A 14,116-nucleotide genomic window follows, 5' to 3' on the forward strand; every position below is an offset into this window, starting at 1 on the left:
TGGAAATAGGAGTTTGATTGCGAGACGCAAAATCTGAGTTCGAGTCTGATTGTGGAAGGAGTACCACCCTTATCAGATCGTTGTGTATAGGCCCGAGGGCGGCCACTTCTCTGGCAGCAGCTCGCTTGCTAGGGATTATAATGTAAGATCTAACGCATCCTATAGCAGGCAATTTGCCCGGATGGAAGATCCTTCATAAGGATTCGTTGTAGTTAGGATCTTGATATCTCAGCTCGACAGCCCTAGATGCTGCTTCATCCTCATGCACCCATTGGTCCTTCGCCTCCTGGAATCAACTAAATAAGGTTAATCATTATATTTTGGGTCACAGCTAGGGTATAGAAAGACTTACCATGCAAATGTTATTCCCGTTCAGCAGTATTTTAGGCAGTTTAGTGTGGTTTCCAGAGTAGTCACTATTGAACAATCAGCATCGACCACATCTGACAGAGCAAGTTTTCGTACAATTCCGTTACGTCCTCAAGGACCATATCTAGATACAAAATTAGCTTGAGAATCACATGTATAGACACTGACATAACTTACTGACGTAGTCGTCGAATCCCATAAGGGTTCCACTGAACTCTAGACACTAGGTTAGGATCTCTTTCTGCTCATCGAGCTGTAAAGCATACCCTTGTCGCCCTTCATAATAACCCATATCCTCGAGCCAACACACTTGTCGATGAGCTCTGGCACATGGTTAGCAAATAACAACGGTCCTCGATGGCGGAGACCTGCTCACCAAGGGGTAGCAGTTGAGAAGCCATTGTGTGAATTGTGGGAACCTGAGTGAGAGATCCGGGAAAAGTCGTGTGGTTTTGGGTACCCAAAAGAAACCGCTGAGAATGGTGGTGGCTCAGAGTTTGAGCTAGGGCCTGGCAATTCTTGTTTCTATCGATTTTTGGTCGGTTTCGCAGCTGAGCATGGGTCAAGTGGGATGTTTGATGCCACACTGAGCGCATCACCAAGAGGCTGCACGACCCCACGTGAGGTCGCGAAAATGACTAAGCCGCTTACGGTAGGTACCTAGGAATGTACTACCACCACCATGATGCGCGGTCGCGACAGGAGTCCACACATCTCCTCTTCTGCCTGGGCCGCTGCCTATGAAACCCTCCTGTCGGTCATGACGATTGGTCGCCATGGTTTGCCGATTATCAGGGCTGTTCGAAGGACGTGGTCAATGATACCAGCGCGAGTTTCCCACTGTCGCCTCCGTCTTGTCACGTCCTCGAGATACTCAACGTTGGTCTTGCTCTGGAGTCTCTCCTCCCTACTCTCGAACACGTATTGACGCGAGAATTTCAGAACACGTTGGCGGCTAGCCATGACTTCCGGACCGGATGGCCAACTATGGTGTCGGGGGATGGGCATTCGGTTCGCCCCGTCACCAAAACCCACGCCGCTCTACACCCAACTCGACTCCCCCCGTTGTCTCCATGATTCCTCCACTTCTGCAGTTGGGGCTACCGGCTCTCAACCACGAGTGAATGCAGACCAGTACCATATTTTGACCAATGAACCGGTTCCCAATGCGTCGGTTCTGGCTAGCAAGGAGCCCCAGGTGAAGCCAGTGGATGTACCGTTGAAGGTCGATCTTACACTAGGGAAAGATGTTGGTGAGGCAGGGGATTCGGCCAAGAAATCTGTGGCTAACGAATCTACTCCACCGCTTACCTCTCTTTCGTACCAAATTGCCCCCGAGCTCTTTCACCACGCTCGTGGAAGACCTCAGGGCTCATCCGACTCTTATTGGTCCCACACAATGTACCAGTGCATTGGCGTTGACGGAACTAAGACGAATGTCAAAGTTCATTATTGTACTAGCAAGCACACTATGGAATATGTGTGTCGGAAGTACTTTGTCGGAGAAAAGGTGCTGGGCTTTGACCTGGAATGGGATGCTTGGGCGACCAGGGAAATGGATGTACGCCAAAACGTGTCGCTGATACAAATGGCGAGCCCTGGTCATATCGGCCTGTTCCATTGCGCCTTGTTCTCCAAAAACGACTTTGTGGCGCCGACATTCAAAAAGATTATGGAGGATGCAGAGGTATCCAAAGTAGGAGTGAACATTAGGGGAGATTGTACAAAGGTGCGAAAGCACCTTGGGGTTGATACCCGTGGCATCTTTGAACTCAGTCACATGTACAAGATGGTCAAGTATATAAAGGAGGGGCGGACACAACTGATTGACAAAGTTGCTGTCTCACTGGCCACCCAGGTCCAGGAATGTCTTGGGCTTCCTCTTCGCAAGAGCGGCGATGTGAGGTTGAGCAACTGGAGCCGCTACCTGAATCAGCAGCAAATCCTATGTATGTAGGTCGTCAGGATCTATGAGGGGCATAGCTAATATGTCACAGATTCGGCGTCTGATGCCTATGCTGGCATCCAGTTATATTATGTTCTGGACGAGGAAAGGCAAAAGCTTGAGCCTTGCCCACCTCGACCTTATCACGCGGAGCTAGGTCTCCCGATCCCAATCCCCAAATCGTACCTCGTCAAGACAGAAGAGGGAGCTATAGGCGCAGCCACGAGCACCCCAGTGGAGTCTAAAGAAGCTGAAGTTGCCATCGAGAAGGCCGGCAAAAAGGCCAAGTTCCGGGACGATCGTGTGACAGTTGCCGACGAAAAGATGCAGGAATACCGGTCTTCAAAGCCCGGAAAGGTGACGGTTGGGCCGTCTGCGTTGAGGGCATACTACATTTGGCATAACAACGAGGACTTGAAGCCCGATGACATCGCTCAGCTTCTACGCGAACCTCCACTACACACTAATACCGTTGTATCTTATATTCTCGATGCAGTCATGAGGGAAAACATGCCTTACTGCAAGATTAGGATGAGGGAAGAGCTGTTATCCACCATCAGCGACACTGCGATGCGACTCGCCAAATATCAGACGTTGATAAAGTCCTGCCAGGACTCAACTCTTGATGCACAAGCTTAACGGGGGATGATTGTTTGCTGGACCGTGCATTGGCATATTGGTATTATACCACCTTCAAGTTCTTATACTCATACAAGATACCCCGAGATATTGAATAATATTCTTACTTTCTTTTCGCTCTAAGAACTCAGCAGATCCCTACCGCGGTTGATCTGTACCTTCTTATCTTCTCCTCCGCTAACAATCCCCCAGGACTTGTCCCACACCACACTCAGAACCTTGGCTCCTTCTCCCGCTGTGGGCAGCTTCTTCCCCTTGAGCCATTCCCTCCCAATCGTGTAAGCGGGCTCGCTCACCCTGCCGCCACCCTCATCCGCTGAGCCATTGCGCACACTTCGGAGATCCCAGACTCGGCAGGTGCTGTCCCACGAACCGGATACGAGGGAGTAGTCGTTCTCGGGGCACGCGGATATTGAAGACACCGAGTTGACATGGCCTCTGAGTGTCATTGCTGCCATGTTCGTGGCAGACTCTCTGGGATCGAGCAGGGTGATGTGCCTCGCGGACGTTCCAGCAGCCACCAGGTTGTTGGGCAGAGCAGCAGCGCAGAGGATAGGGTGCATGGTAGTCAGGCGAGAAACCTCGCGTTGCGTCGTCAGGTCTATCGTCTTGACAGTGTGGTCTTTTGAGGCTGTGTAGGCAACCGTAGAGTCGTGGGGGTGGAAGACGGCGGCAGTGACGGGTTCGTCGTGCGCTGAGATCATGGCCAGGGGTCCACGCTGAGCAGCGTTGGCGGAGCCCGCGATCTTGGCCTTCTTGTTGCTGTGGGCAGAGGGTAGACTCTCGGGGTCAGCCTGCGGGGCCGTCCTTTTTGACGAGGTCCAGAGACCGACACGGCCGTCGGCCGAGGCGGAGAGTATGCGTCCTGTCGAACCGTTCACAGCCACGCTGTTGATGGCCTTCTCGTGACCCCACAGCTCCATGTTCGGCTTCAGCGAGCCCGAGAACCCGTCGTCCGCCTCGCTGTAATCCCACACCATGATCTTCATGTCGGCACCCGCAGAGACAAGCTGCTTGGGCGACAGCCACCTCACGGCATCGAGCCGCCGGCTGTGGCCGCCTCCATTGCTATTCGAGGAAACCGCGATAACGTTCCCGGAAGGATTCCAAATTCGTACGAGCCCATCATACGAGGCGCTCGCAAGCCTCTCGTTGGCATCGTGGCCCGCGGCGGCCGGCGCCGAGGCGGACAGGACGTCGAGGTCACCGACCCAGTCATCGTGCTCGAAGCTCGCCTGGTAGACGGGCGGGATCAGACTGCGGACGTACTGGAGCGTGAGCGTATTCTCGTGGGAGAGGCCCTCGGAGGCGAGGTACTCGTCGATGCTAGTGCGGAGGAATGTGCCGTTGGCGAGGAAGTCGAGGGGGATCGGGGAGCTGGTGTCGAGCATAGACTCGGAGTTGAGGATGCGTGAGAGGCCATAGCGCTTGATATCTGAGCAAGTTCAAAGTTAGAAAGGGCTCATGGCGGGGGGTTCTATAGGAGTCGGTTACCGGCTGGGACGAGCAATTGCTGCTTGGCCTCGGGAAGCTCCAAGTCGGGCTCGTTGGTGGTGAAGATGACCTTCACCTGAGCCTGTGAGGGATCCATGGCCGTAGTTTTTCCGCTGGTTAATCAGAAAGTAACAGAGAATCGAAGAGATTTATGGTAAGTCGAGAGCAAATGAGCCCGAGGTTTGGCGCATTCGTCTGAGGTGGTGAAGATTGGCGAGCGGCCAGGGTTGATTGATGTCTCAATTTTTTTTCTTGGATTTTTTTTCCAGACAGTTGCCAGCCTTGCGGTTTTAGCCCCACCGCGGGGGAGTGGGGACATAGGCTGGCTACCAATCACATACTTTCTTGGACAAGGCTGAGGTTCTTTGAGATGGAACCTGGAACATGTGAATTGACGTCCCTAGGTAAGAACTCTTTGAGAACTTGAAAGTTGGAACATGACGTGATTTTTTATACAGCTCATGAGAGACTATTGGGATTTCATTTCTGTACCGGTTTTAATGTGCCCCAAACACCATCATCTTAATCACTGTAATCCTAGATCATGTTCTTCCTTGTCCAACCTCAAAGCTAGTTGCATTGGCGCCGATTCTCAAATTCACATCATGTACATTAGTCGGCCACCGATTATTAACGGATCTTCTCGACAGACAGAACATCGCTGAAGAATTTGTGGGGTAAAATCCATATAGCATGTAGCTTCGACATTGAGCAATGACTTGACGAAATCCCCGTCTTGATTTTCTATTACTCGCGTCCACTTTGTTCTCATCTGCCAATATGCATGATGAAGGCGGGATTACGGGGGAATGACGGTCATCAACTAGAGTCCTATTATTACTATGTACATACTTCAAAGGATGGGTGTGCGAGGCCAAACCGGACTACCGGCGCTCTGTGGCGTCATATTGATACCGAGCTCGAGTGGCAACAAGAGGATCCCAGTTGATGGTGTCGGAAGGCGAGAGTTTGGTCTTCTGCACCCCGCATTCAGCCTAGTGCTAGGTTCTGGGTCCTTACCTGAGGCTCCCTAGCATCTGGCAGTTTGTGCTTGCTTGATACGATGAGAAGGGTCCTAGCAGAAGTCACGCGGAATTGAGTTATGGATCCCACGTTTATCCCGATCGACGCTGGGAACAATGTTCATACTCGTCTTCCTTGATTCGGCGAGGCCGCTGCATACACCAGGGTCGTCAATGACAGAAGGCTGTGTCGACCTGTTTTTTTTTTTGTTGAGTGGGGGAGCTGCGCTGGAGTCTACTGTTTTTGACCAACCTCGTATACTCGTAATTGTCCCATGGTGCGCACATTGCGTTGCCTGGCGGATGCTCGTTTTTAATCACTGATGTACGGACAAATTGTTACCCTTGTTAGAGACCGAAAATTTTGCGAGATAATTTGTCCGGGTCTTGATTGATGGCAGGGTGACTGACGGAAGCGTTTGTTAAAAGCCCGGTAACGGGACGGAAGGCGGTTGCACCTTGTGCTGCATCTCACTGCGACAATCGGCGCTTACAGCGGAGTGGCCGCCATAAGGTGGCATCCAGGGATGTAAACTGAGGCTCCAGGCCCCCGTCGACTCCTTCCCGTCCCGCAGTACTGCCCCCACTGAGCTGTCCAGCCTCTGGATTTCCCCAGGCTGGCTTGGCTGGTAATACAGGACGTAACGCTGGTTCGTGGTGCCTACCAGCGTCGTATTAGGCGCAGGCGAGGTGTCACACCAGAAATCTCAGAAATCTCTGAACGGTGGGCCACTTGCAGTGGATCTCTCTTGGCCGTGGCGCTGCAGGCCCGTTGTTGGCGCATGCCCCAGTGCCCACCCTAGCTCCAAGCATCGAGGTGCCATCACCGTTCGCTTCAAAAGCCCATTGCTACATCCGTGTCCCCCTCACCATCACCCCTCTTTCGCTTCGGCTCTCCATTCCCCCCTCCTCCCCCGACTGGGCCTCTTTTGTGTCTGTCGCAGTTCCTTGTATTTGGCGCTTTGGTTGTGAAGCGAAACAGAAAATCTCGCAGCTCCAAGCCCCAACCTAGCACATTTCGCGCTCGCCATTGCCATCATCGCCGATCACCTGGGGTAGCCACCCAGTTCTCGCTCCTAGACCACGACGTCCCCGCGGACGACCTCGAGAACCCCCCAATCGCAATCCTTTTCCTATTCTTTATATTTATCGCCATCTCTCTCAAACCCTCAACCCCAGGGACTGTGACTCGTCCCGTCGTTGCGCAACCATAATTACATCACCTTCGCTCATACCTCAAATCGACATGTCTTCCGACGGCGAGCCTGCGCGCGATGTCAAGAACCACCTCTTGTTTGAGATTGCCACCGAAGTAGCGCACCGCGGTATTATCCCCAAGGCCCGGAATCTTGTTACCACTGCTAACCCAGCTCCTCTACAGTCGGTGGCATCTACTCTGTCATCAAATCGAAAGCCCCGGTGACCACAGCCGAATATGGCGACCGATACACCCTCATAGGGCCCCTCAACCCCACCTCGGTACGCAGATCTCTTCGGACGGGTCAAGTTTGGCCGTTAACATATATAGGCTGCGGTCGAGGTTGAGGAGATGGAACCCACGTCGCCAGCGATCGCTGCGACAATGCAGACCATGAAGGACAGAGGGATTGGCATGATGTACGGCCGGTGGCTGATAGAGGGAGCCCCTAGAGTTCTCCTCATCGACACCAAGACCGCATACAGCTACATGAACGAGTGGAAGTCGGACCTCTGGAATGTTGCCAGCATTCCCTCTCCGCCAGGTGACGAGGAGACCAATGAGGCCATTGTCTTCGGATATCTGGTGGCTTGGTTTCTGGGAGAGGTGTGTATAGACTCTTACAGCTTCTTAAACTGGTTACTGACTGCAATCTATAGTTTGTGTGCCACGAGAAGGAGAAGGCAGTTATTGCGCACTTCCACGAATGGCTGGCGGGTGTAGCCCTCCCCCTCACCCGAGCAAGGAAGATTGACGTTACGACTATTTTCACGACTCATGCGACACTGCTGGGACGGTACCTTTGCGCCGGTTCTGTCGATTTCTACAACAACTTGCAGCGGTTTGATGTTGACGCCGAGGCTGGAAAGCGCGGCATCTACCACCGGTACTGCATCGAGCGGGCGGCCACACATTCCTGCGACGTCTTCACAACTGTATCCCACATTACTGCATACGAGTCTGAGCACTTGCTGAAACGGAAACCTGACGGCGTCTTGCCCAACGGTCTCAATGTCACCAAGTTCTCCGCTGTTCACGAATTCCAGAACCTCCACCAGCAGGCCAAGGAGAAGATCCACGACTTTGTGCGGGGCCACTTCTATGGTCACTATGATTTCGAGCCGGACAACACGCTCTACGTCTTTACGTCGGGCCGGTACGAGTTTCGGAACAAGGGTGTTGACATGTTTATCGAGTCGCTCGCCCGTCTGAATCACCGTCTGAAGGCAGTTGGCAGCAAGATGACTGTCGTCGCCTTCATCATCATGCCCGCCCAGACCACGTCCCTTACAGTCGAGGCGCTGAAAGGCCAGGCAGTTATCAAGTCCCTCCGAGACACAACACACGTCATTGAACAGAGCATTGGGCGACGAATCTTTGAGCGGTCTCTCAAATGGCACGAGGGTGACCCGATGCCAGACGAGAAGGAGCTCATTTCCAGCCAGGATCGCATCCTACTCCGCCGTCGCCTGTTTGCCATGAAGAGACACGGTCTTCCGCCCATCGTCACTCATAATATGGTGAATGATCACGAGGACCCGATCTTAAACCAGATCCGGCGGGTAGAGCTGTTCAACCACCCGTCAGATCGCGTCAAGGTTGTCTTCCACCCCGAGTTCCTGAACTCGGCGAACCCAGTGCTCCCTCTGGACTACGACGACTTTGTCCGCGGCTGCCACATGGGCATCTTTGCCTCATACTACGAGCCCTGGGGCTACACTCCAGCCGAGTGCACCGTGATGGGAGTTCCCAGCATCACCAGCAACCTCTCGGGCTTTGGCTGCTACATGGAGGAGCTGATTGAGAACTCGAGCGACTACGGCATCTATATTGTCGACCGCCGGACCAAGGGCGTAGATGACTCTGTCAACCAGCTCACCTCGTACATGTTCGACTTCTGCGGCAAGAGCCGGCGCCAGCGCATCAACCAGAGGAACCGCACTGAGCGCCTGAGTGATCTCCTGGACTGGAAGCGCATGGGGATGGAGTACGTCAAGGCCCGGCAGCTGGCCCTGCGTCGTGCGTACCCCCAGTCTTTTACCGACGAAGAGGAGGACTTCTTCACCGGAACCGATGTCAAGATCTCCCGCCCCTTCTCTGTTCCCGGGTCCCCTAGGGATCGGACCGGCATGATGACGCCGGGAGACTTTGCCAGTCTTCAGGAGGGCCGCGAAGGACTGAACACGGAGGACTATGTTGCATGGAAGTTACCGTAAGCACGAATGGATTACACCCTGATCTGACTTGAGCTAACTTGTGACCAGCGCTGAGGAGGATCCCGATGAGTATCCGTTCCCTCTGACGCTCCGGACGAAGCAGCCATCTGGCGAGGAGACAGAGCCGGCGCCTATCAACGGGAGCTAGTAGAGTTTATAAGAAGTTTTCGATAGGGACTATCGTCACCATTGCAGAAGCAGTTCTAGTGTGTCGATTGTCCTCGGAGGGAGAGACTCTCGTCACACACATTGGTATGAATGGGTCTGCATTTTGGATTCTGTCCTCTTATACCTATATAGTGGGGGACCGACGAAGCAACGGCTGGGCATCAATTGTATCCATCCATAGGAATAAGCATAATTAGTATAATTAACAGGCGTAACTGCAGATGACCATGGCCCTTGCCTCAGATCATCGGCCGGAGACGGAACCTTTCTTCTTCGGTGAGCCCCCGGTGGCCGGTGAGAAGATAGTGAGTGGGCTGCGCATACTAAGCAGTACTTACATATTGCTTCGTATTTGTACGGGCCATGAAATTGCGCCGGCGGATAGGCCGCCGTCAAAGGAAGTGGACAAGGCGATAGATGATTGTGCTCAATGTTCCGGACCAAGCGGCAATAGGGCGGTTTGCCAGGCCGAGGCTGCAAACCAAGTTTTCCCCATATAATAATAGGGGCCCAAGTGTATAAAAGAAACAAGCCAATCTTTACCTTCCCTCCCTGGTGAGAAAAAAACAAAGGTGGCTAAGAAGCTGCTCCGTGGCTGTAGGAGCAATTGACTCCGAGGTGTCGGGTTCTCCTAGAATCCCATGTCATGCGCACCGCGAGCCCCCATGTCTTGTCACGACATGGCAGTTGCACTGTACAGAGATATCACATTGCACATGATTTGTAGTTTCAGGCTGAGTGGCGGTGTGGGGTAATGAAGGTAGGGATGGACTTGGAGGTGTTCGGAGGAGAGGCACCGCGTGGTAACAGCTAGGTGCAAGGATGATGGGACGAAACGCGGTTTTGGATGTTGGAAGGTGTCGTTGAACCTGCCCAATCGATTTATCTCCGAATGGCACTGTCCAGATCCAGATCTTGAGGGGTTTTTGTGGGAGGGAGCAAGAATAATATCACAAGTCACCAGCGGCAAACCATAGGAGCCGAGGATCCCAGATCAGTGAGTGGCCTCCTCTCAGGAAGGAGAGTCCTGCTGATACCAAGGAGCACGGATACCATGGATACGTATTCGTATAAGTGGTATACGTATAATATAAATGAGCCCCTCGCGTACCTTGCAGCTCGCAGCTGCAGGTGCTGGGCATGGACATGGTGCACGGCTGCGACCGGCTGATGCGAATAGTGCATGCCCAGGTAATACTGGTGAGGCCCCGATCGTCGATGGGAACTCCTGGCAGGGTTTTGGATTGCCATGGCCTGGAACATGCGTATAATTCGCGTTGTTTTTTTTTGTTAGAGATTTGAGGTTGTCGGGCAGTTCCGGTCAACTCCAAGTGGATATAGCACTACTAGTATGGAGTAGTAGGCATACTACTGTAGTAGTACTGTGGTATGTCATAGCACATAGTACGTACTACTATGTACATGTAGCTTCGACCATAGTATGATGTCCGCAGGTTTCGGGCAGAAGAATCAAGCCACAGGTTCACATATGGAGACCGACGTATCCGCACAATGGTCCTGCGATGGCAGCAAATCCCCACCTTCAGGCTTCTGACGCTCTGAGCTCCCCCCAGCATCCCGGCCGCCAAGCCCGGCCCCCGGGTTCGGCGCCGCCAACGCTGTCTCAGGATACTCATTAATACACAGTAACACACGCTGGGGCCTCGACCCGTCCCAGCGGGCGCCATAACCAGGGGGGCGGGACAGCTCTCGTCAGAGTCGTCGCTATCACTGTGCCAAACGCTGCAAGAGGTTCCAAGCTCGAAGCTCGAGCTGGAGGGAGCTAATATGCCATTCCATGATTTGATTCATTCCCACGAACATCACACCCTGCCTCGCCTCATCAGAGCACCAGCTCACCAAATTGCAACCTGCATTTGAATAGTAATAGGTACTATATTATTGCATAGGTAATGTCCCGCGCAGGTGCCACAGACCGCCCCACGGTCCCGTCGGGAGCATCGACCGACCTCTCGACGATGTCCCGAAGATCCACGATGGGAAAGAGAGAATCAAGAGGGAGAAAAAAAAAAAAAGGGACGATGAGAAAAAAATGGTGCCATCATCGCCAGGCCCCGGGGAGATCCCCCCACCCGGCCGGGCCATCTCGCCCATCTGGAGTGACTAGCTGGGGCCTCCCTCGTACGAGCAATATACATAGCGCGCCCCGGCACGCGTCGCCGCCATACTGTACAGTACATGCCTACCTACCTGCTCGATACACAATGGGCCACATCGAAAAAGGGCGGTTCTTGTGGTTTCACGATGCGCAGACAAGGGCACGAGGCTGGCCTGGCGGCCGGGGTCGTTACATGACGTGTGGACGAAACCCGTTGGTGGAGAGGCTCACCGCGACAACAGCTCACTTCTCATCTCCGCATCACCCGTCCTGTGTGTCGGTGGGAGATGGGTACCAGTAGTACCAAGGACGAGTAGTAGGTATTCCGAATGATTGAGAATTCGCATTCGGCTGCTTGTCCCCCGTCTCTTTGCGGCGATTCCACCCCCAATTGGCGTGCTCGACCACATCGGCTGCAGGTCTTTGCTGTTCCTGCATCCCGCGCGCCGGCCATTGCTCATGATCAGTTCCGATCAGTGTCTGTCTCCATATACGCGCCGCCAAGTCACACATGCGGCCGTGGGTCCCCCCCCATCCTCGCGGCCCAAGACATACATACATACACAATACTTGGTGCTGGTAGGTAGTATTAATGCCGTCATGGGGAATCTCAGAAATGAACCTTGCTTCTTCACGTCGAAGGGGGAGAGACGGATAGATAATACAGTGCAGTGCGATGCTAGTAAATTAGGCTGAGGCTGCTTGCTAAGGTATCATGAAAACCATCATGGAAATAAATCTCGGGAGATGCGTGTGTCCCGTATGCCATATTATCATCTTTCCAAGTGAAGATAGAAATGTCAACGCCAGTGCCCCAACTCCCGAGGTATCAATCCCTTTCAACGCCAAGTGGTCCAAGTGAAAAGGCCCAGTCATAGTTATGCCCCGTGCCCCTCCCATGTCGTTAAAACGCCGTGCCGATGAAAACAAAAAGAAAAGCAAGTCAAGGAAATTCGTCCGGGGTCATCATACACCGCCGTCAACCCTCTCTCACGGGACGGGGCTTCTCCAGCTTCCGCCGCCCCATGGAGATGGACAGGCCGCTGCGCAGCCGCGAGTGTCCCTTTGGCGCCGCCTTGGCCTCCATCTCGGCCACGGGCACCGCCCCAATCGTCGAGTTGCGCACCGCCGTGGCCGCCGCCGCCTGCACCACGTCCGGCTGCCGGGAGTGCCTCGCCGCCCTGGAGGAGCCCTGCTGGTGCTGGTGCTGGCGGTACTCGCCGGACGACACCTCCACCGACGCCGGGCGCAGGGGCATGGGGGGTTCGTGAGACTCGGCAGCAGCGGCCTTGTCCAGCGCGGGCCTGCTGCGCTTGCGGGCCAGGCTGAAGGTGCGCCGCAGCATGGACCCGCCGCTGCCGCCGCCGGACTTGGGCGTCGGCGGGCGGTCAATCTCGAGGCGCTGCTGCGGCTCAGTGCGGGAGCGGGAGGCGTAGGGGTCGATGCTGAGGAACGCCGGGCGCTTCCCCGTCGGGGGCGAGGCGGTGGCGGAGGAGGGGGTGAGGACGGCGCTGGACCGGGAGAAGGTGCTGAGGATGCTGCTGGAGGCGGAGGAGGACACGGACGAGATGCGGCGGCGCGAGGACCGCAGGGGGTCTGTGGATGTGCGCTGGATGGGCTTGGGCTGGGGCTCATGCTCGCCGTGCTCGTGGTTGCGCTCGCGCTCCATGCCGGAGCCCGCTGACCGCGCACGGGGCCGGAGCTGGACGACCGAGGGCTTGCCGTAGAAGACGAAGGAGACGACGCGGGCCGTGTCCTCGTGGCTGCGGCGGCCGTCGGGCGAGTCGGGCGAGACCTCCGAGTCGGACTCAAAGTCGTAGTCGGAGAAGTCGTCGGCCGAGGAGGATGCATCCTCCTCCGAGGAGAGGTAGACGTCGTGGGGGGCCGTGGCCGGTGAGAGGGGAGGCTGCTCGGCGTCAAGGCCTGCCTTGGAGTCGATGGGCTCGAGGAAGCGCGAGGTCCGGAGGCCGCTCTTGACGGGGAGGGCTGGTGCCTCCTGGATACCACCGTCTTCCATCATGGTCGTCGTGCTGCTGCTATAACAAGATGCCCTAGGGCAGCGGAGTGGGAGGTGAGACTTTCTGAAGAGTCAAAAGGTGAGGGGGAAGTGAGCGAGGTTCGCCAGGGCCGCTCCAAGCTGTTATAAAAGTGCCCAGCAGTGGTCTCTCTCCTTGAGCCCTTGTTCGGTCCCAGACCTTGTCCGGAATGGAATGTCGGAGCTCCCTTCCCAGAAGGACGTGGGCTGTTCCAGCAGGGCGGCGAGGTTGAAATGCTCGCGTGGGCTATTGAATATAGCCTTGGCTGGCCGGTGCTCAGTGTGTCAGTATGGCTTTGGTGAGGAGGCCTTGAGACAAGTCGAGTGGTCGGATGCTCGACCGACTGGACCCAAGGGTGGGCGTCGTGGTGGACTTGTAGTGGTGGTGGTGTCGCAGCCCAAAGGCTCTGCGGTCGTGTAAGTGGTTGGTGCGTCAAGGGAGAGTCAGGCCGTCGTCTCTTTGTTGGACAAACGACGGTGACAAGCTAATAGATTTTGCCCGCGATCAGACAACAGCTCTTTGTCTTCTTTGGGTGCTTTCTGAAAGTCGCGAGGTTGGTTGGAAAAAACGGTCTGGCCGTTGCAAGGTTGGCGGTGGCATCGTCTTGCACTTAAAGAGCAGCGAACCAAGTGCCATGCCTGTTCCACTTCCGATACGAGTCTGTCCGTGCGAGAGACGCGCTTGCGGCACTGGGTACATCTGTGCCATGGAGGGTCCCCTGGGGGCGCTGGGGGGGCCGCTGGGGAGCCACCCCAAAAAAAGGATGACAGGGGGTGCCTCTCACGGGCGCCAGGGGTCCCTTCCATTGGTTCCAGGGCTGCCATGCCTGGGCGCCGCCACAGCTGGCAGCCTGGGCAGCCTGGGCAGCCTGAGCAGCCTGGGCGGGCAGTTTGGGCAGTTCAGGCAGTCC

General features: G+C 55.1%; 5 protein-coding genes across 5 annotated transcripts; 2 read left to right on the top strand and 3 right to left on the bottom strand.

Moving 5' to 3' along the window:
- Nucleotides 1–260: 260 nt before the first annotated feature.
- LSM5 (U6 snRNA-associated Sm-like protein LSm5) lies at nucleotides 261–770 on the bottom strand (the record flags this gene model as incomplete). Its single annotated transcript, XM_083198262.1, has 6 exons — nucleotides 261–296; nucleotides 353–416; nucleotides 466–493; nucleotides 547–585; nucleotides 636–692; nucleotides 719–770. The coding sequence occupies 6 exons, from the start codon at nucleotides 768–770 to the stop codon at nucleotides 261–263; spliced, it is 276 nt and encodes a 91-aa protein (XP_083045997.1).
- A 1,070-nt stretch (nucleotides 771–1,840) lies between these two features.
- ACO1O0_008909 (ribonuclease H-like domain-containing protein) lies at nucleotides 1,841–2,953 on the top strand (the record flags this gene model as incomplete). The annotated part of the gene is given in 3 exon segments (XM_083198263.1): nucleotides 1,841–1,849; nucleotides 1,862–2,318; nucleotides 2,367–2,953. The coding sequence occupies 3 exon segments, from the start codon at nucleotides 1,841–1,843 to the stop codon at nucleotides 2,951–2,953; spliced, it is 1,053 nt and encodes a 350-aa protein (XP_083045998.1).
- A 119-nt stretch (nucleotides 2,954–3,072) lies between these two features.
- Nucleotides 3,073–4,544, bottom strand: YTM1_2 (WD40-repeat-containing domain protein; the record flags this gene model as incomplete). The annotated part of the gene is made up of 2 exons (XM_083198264.1): nucleotides 3,073–4,388; nucleotides 4,448–4,544. The coding sequence occupies 2 exons, from the start codon at nucleotides 4,542–4,544 to the stop codon at nucleotides 3,073–3,075; spliced, it is 1,413 nt and encodes a 470-aa protein (XP_083045999.1).
- A 2,171-nt stretch (nucleotides 4,545–6,715) lies between these two features.
- On the top strand, nucleotides 6,716–9,031 carry GSY1 (glycogen synthase; the record flags this gene model as incomplete). Its single annotated transcript, XM_083198265.1, has 5 exons — nucleotides 6,716–6,794; nucleotides 6,851–6,948; nucleotides 6,998–7,273; nucleotides 7,327–8,879; nucleotides 8,932–9,031. 5 exons carry the CDS (start codon nucleotides 6,716–6,718, stop codon nucleotides 9,029–9,031), a joined length of 2,106 nt encoding a protein of 701 aa, XP_083046000.1.
- A 3,118-nt stretch (nucleotides 9,032–12,149) lies between these two features.
- ACO1O0_008912 (uncharacterized protein) lies at nucleotides 12,150–13,190 on the bottom strand (the record flags this gene model as incomplete). Its single annotated transcript, XM_083198266.1, has 1 exon — nucleotides 12,150–13,190. The coding sequence occupies one exon, from the start codon at nucleotides 13,188–13,190 to the stop codon at nucleotides 12,150–12,152; it is 1,041 nt and encodes a 346-aa protein (XP_083046001.1).
- Between the last annotated feature and the right edge of the window lie 926 nt (nucleotides 13,191–14,116).

The sequence above is a fragment of the Amphichorda felina genome, assembly GCF_050947745.1.
Source record: "Amphichorda felina strain 45539 chromosome Unknown scaffold_9, whole genome shotgun sequence".
Lineage (NCBI taxonomy): Eukaryota > Fungi > Ascomycota > Sordariomycetes > Hypocreales > Bionectriaceae > Amphichorda > Amphichorda felina.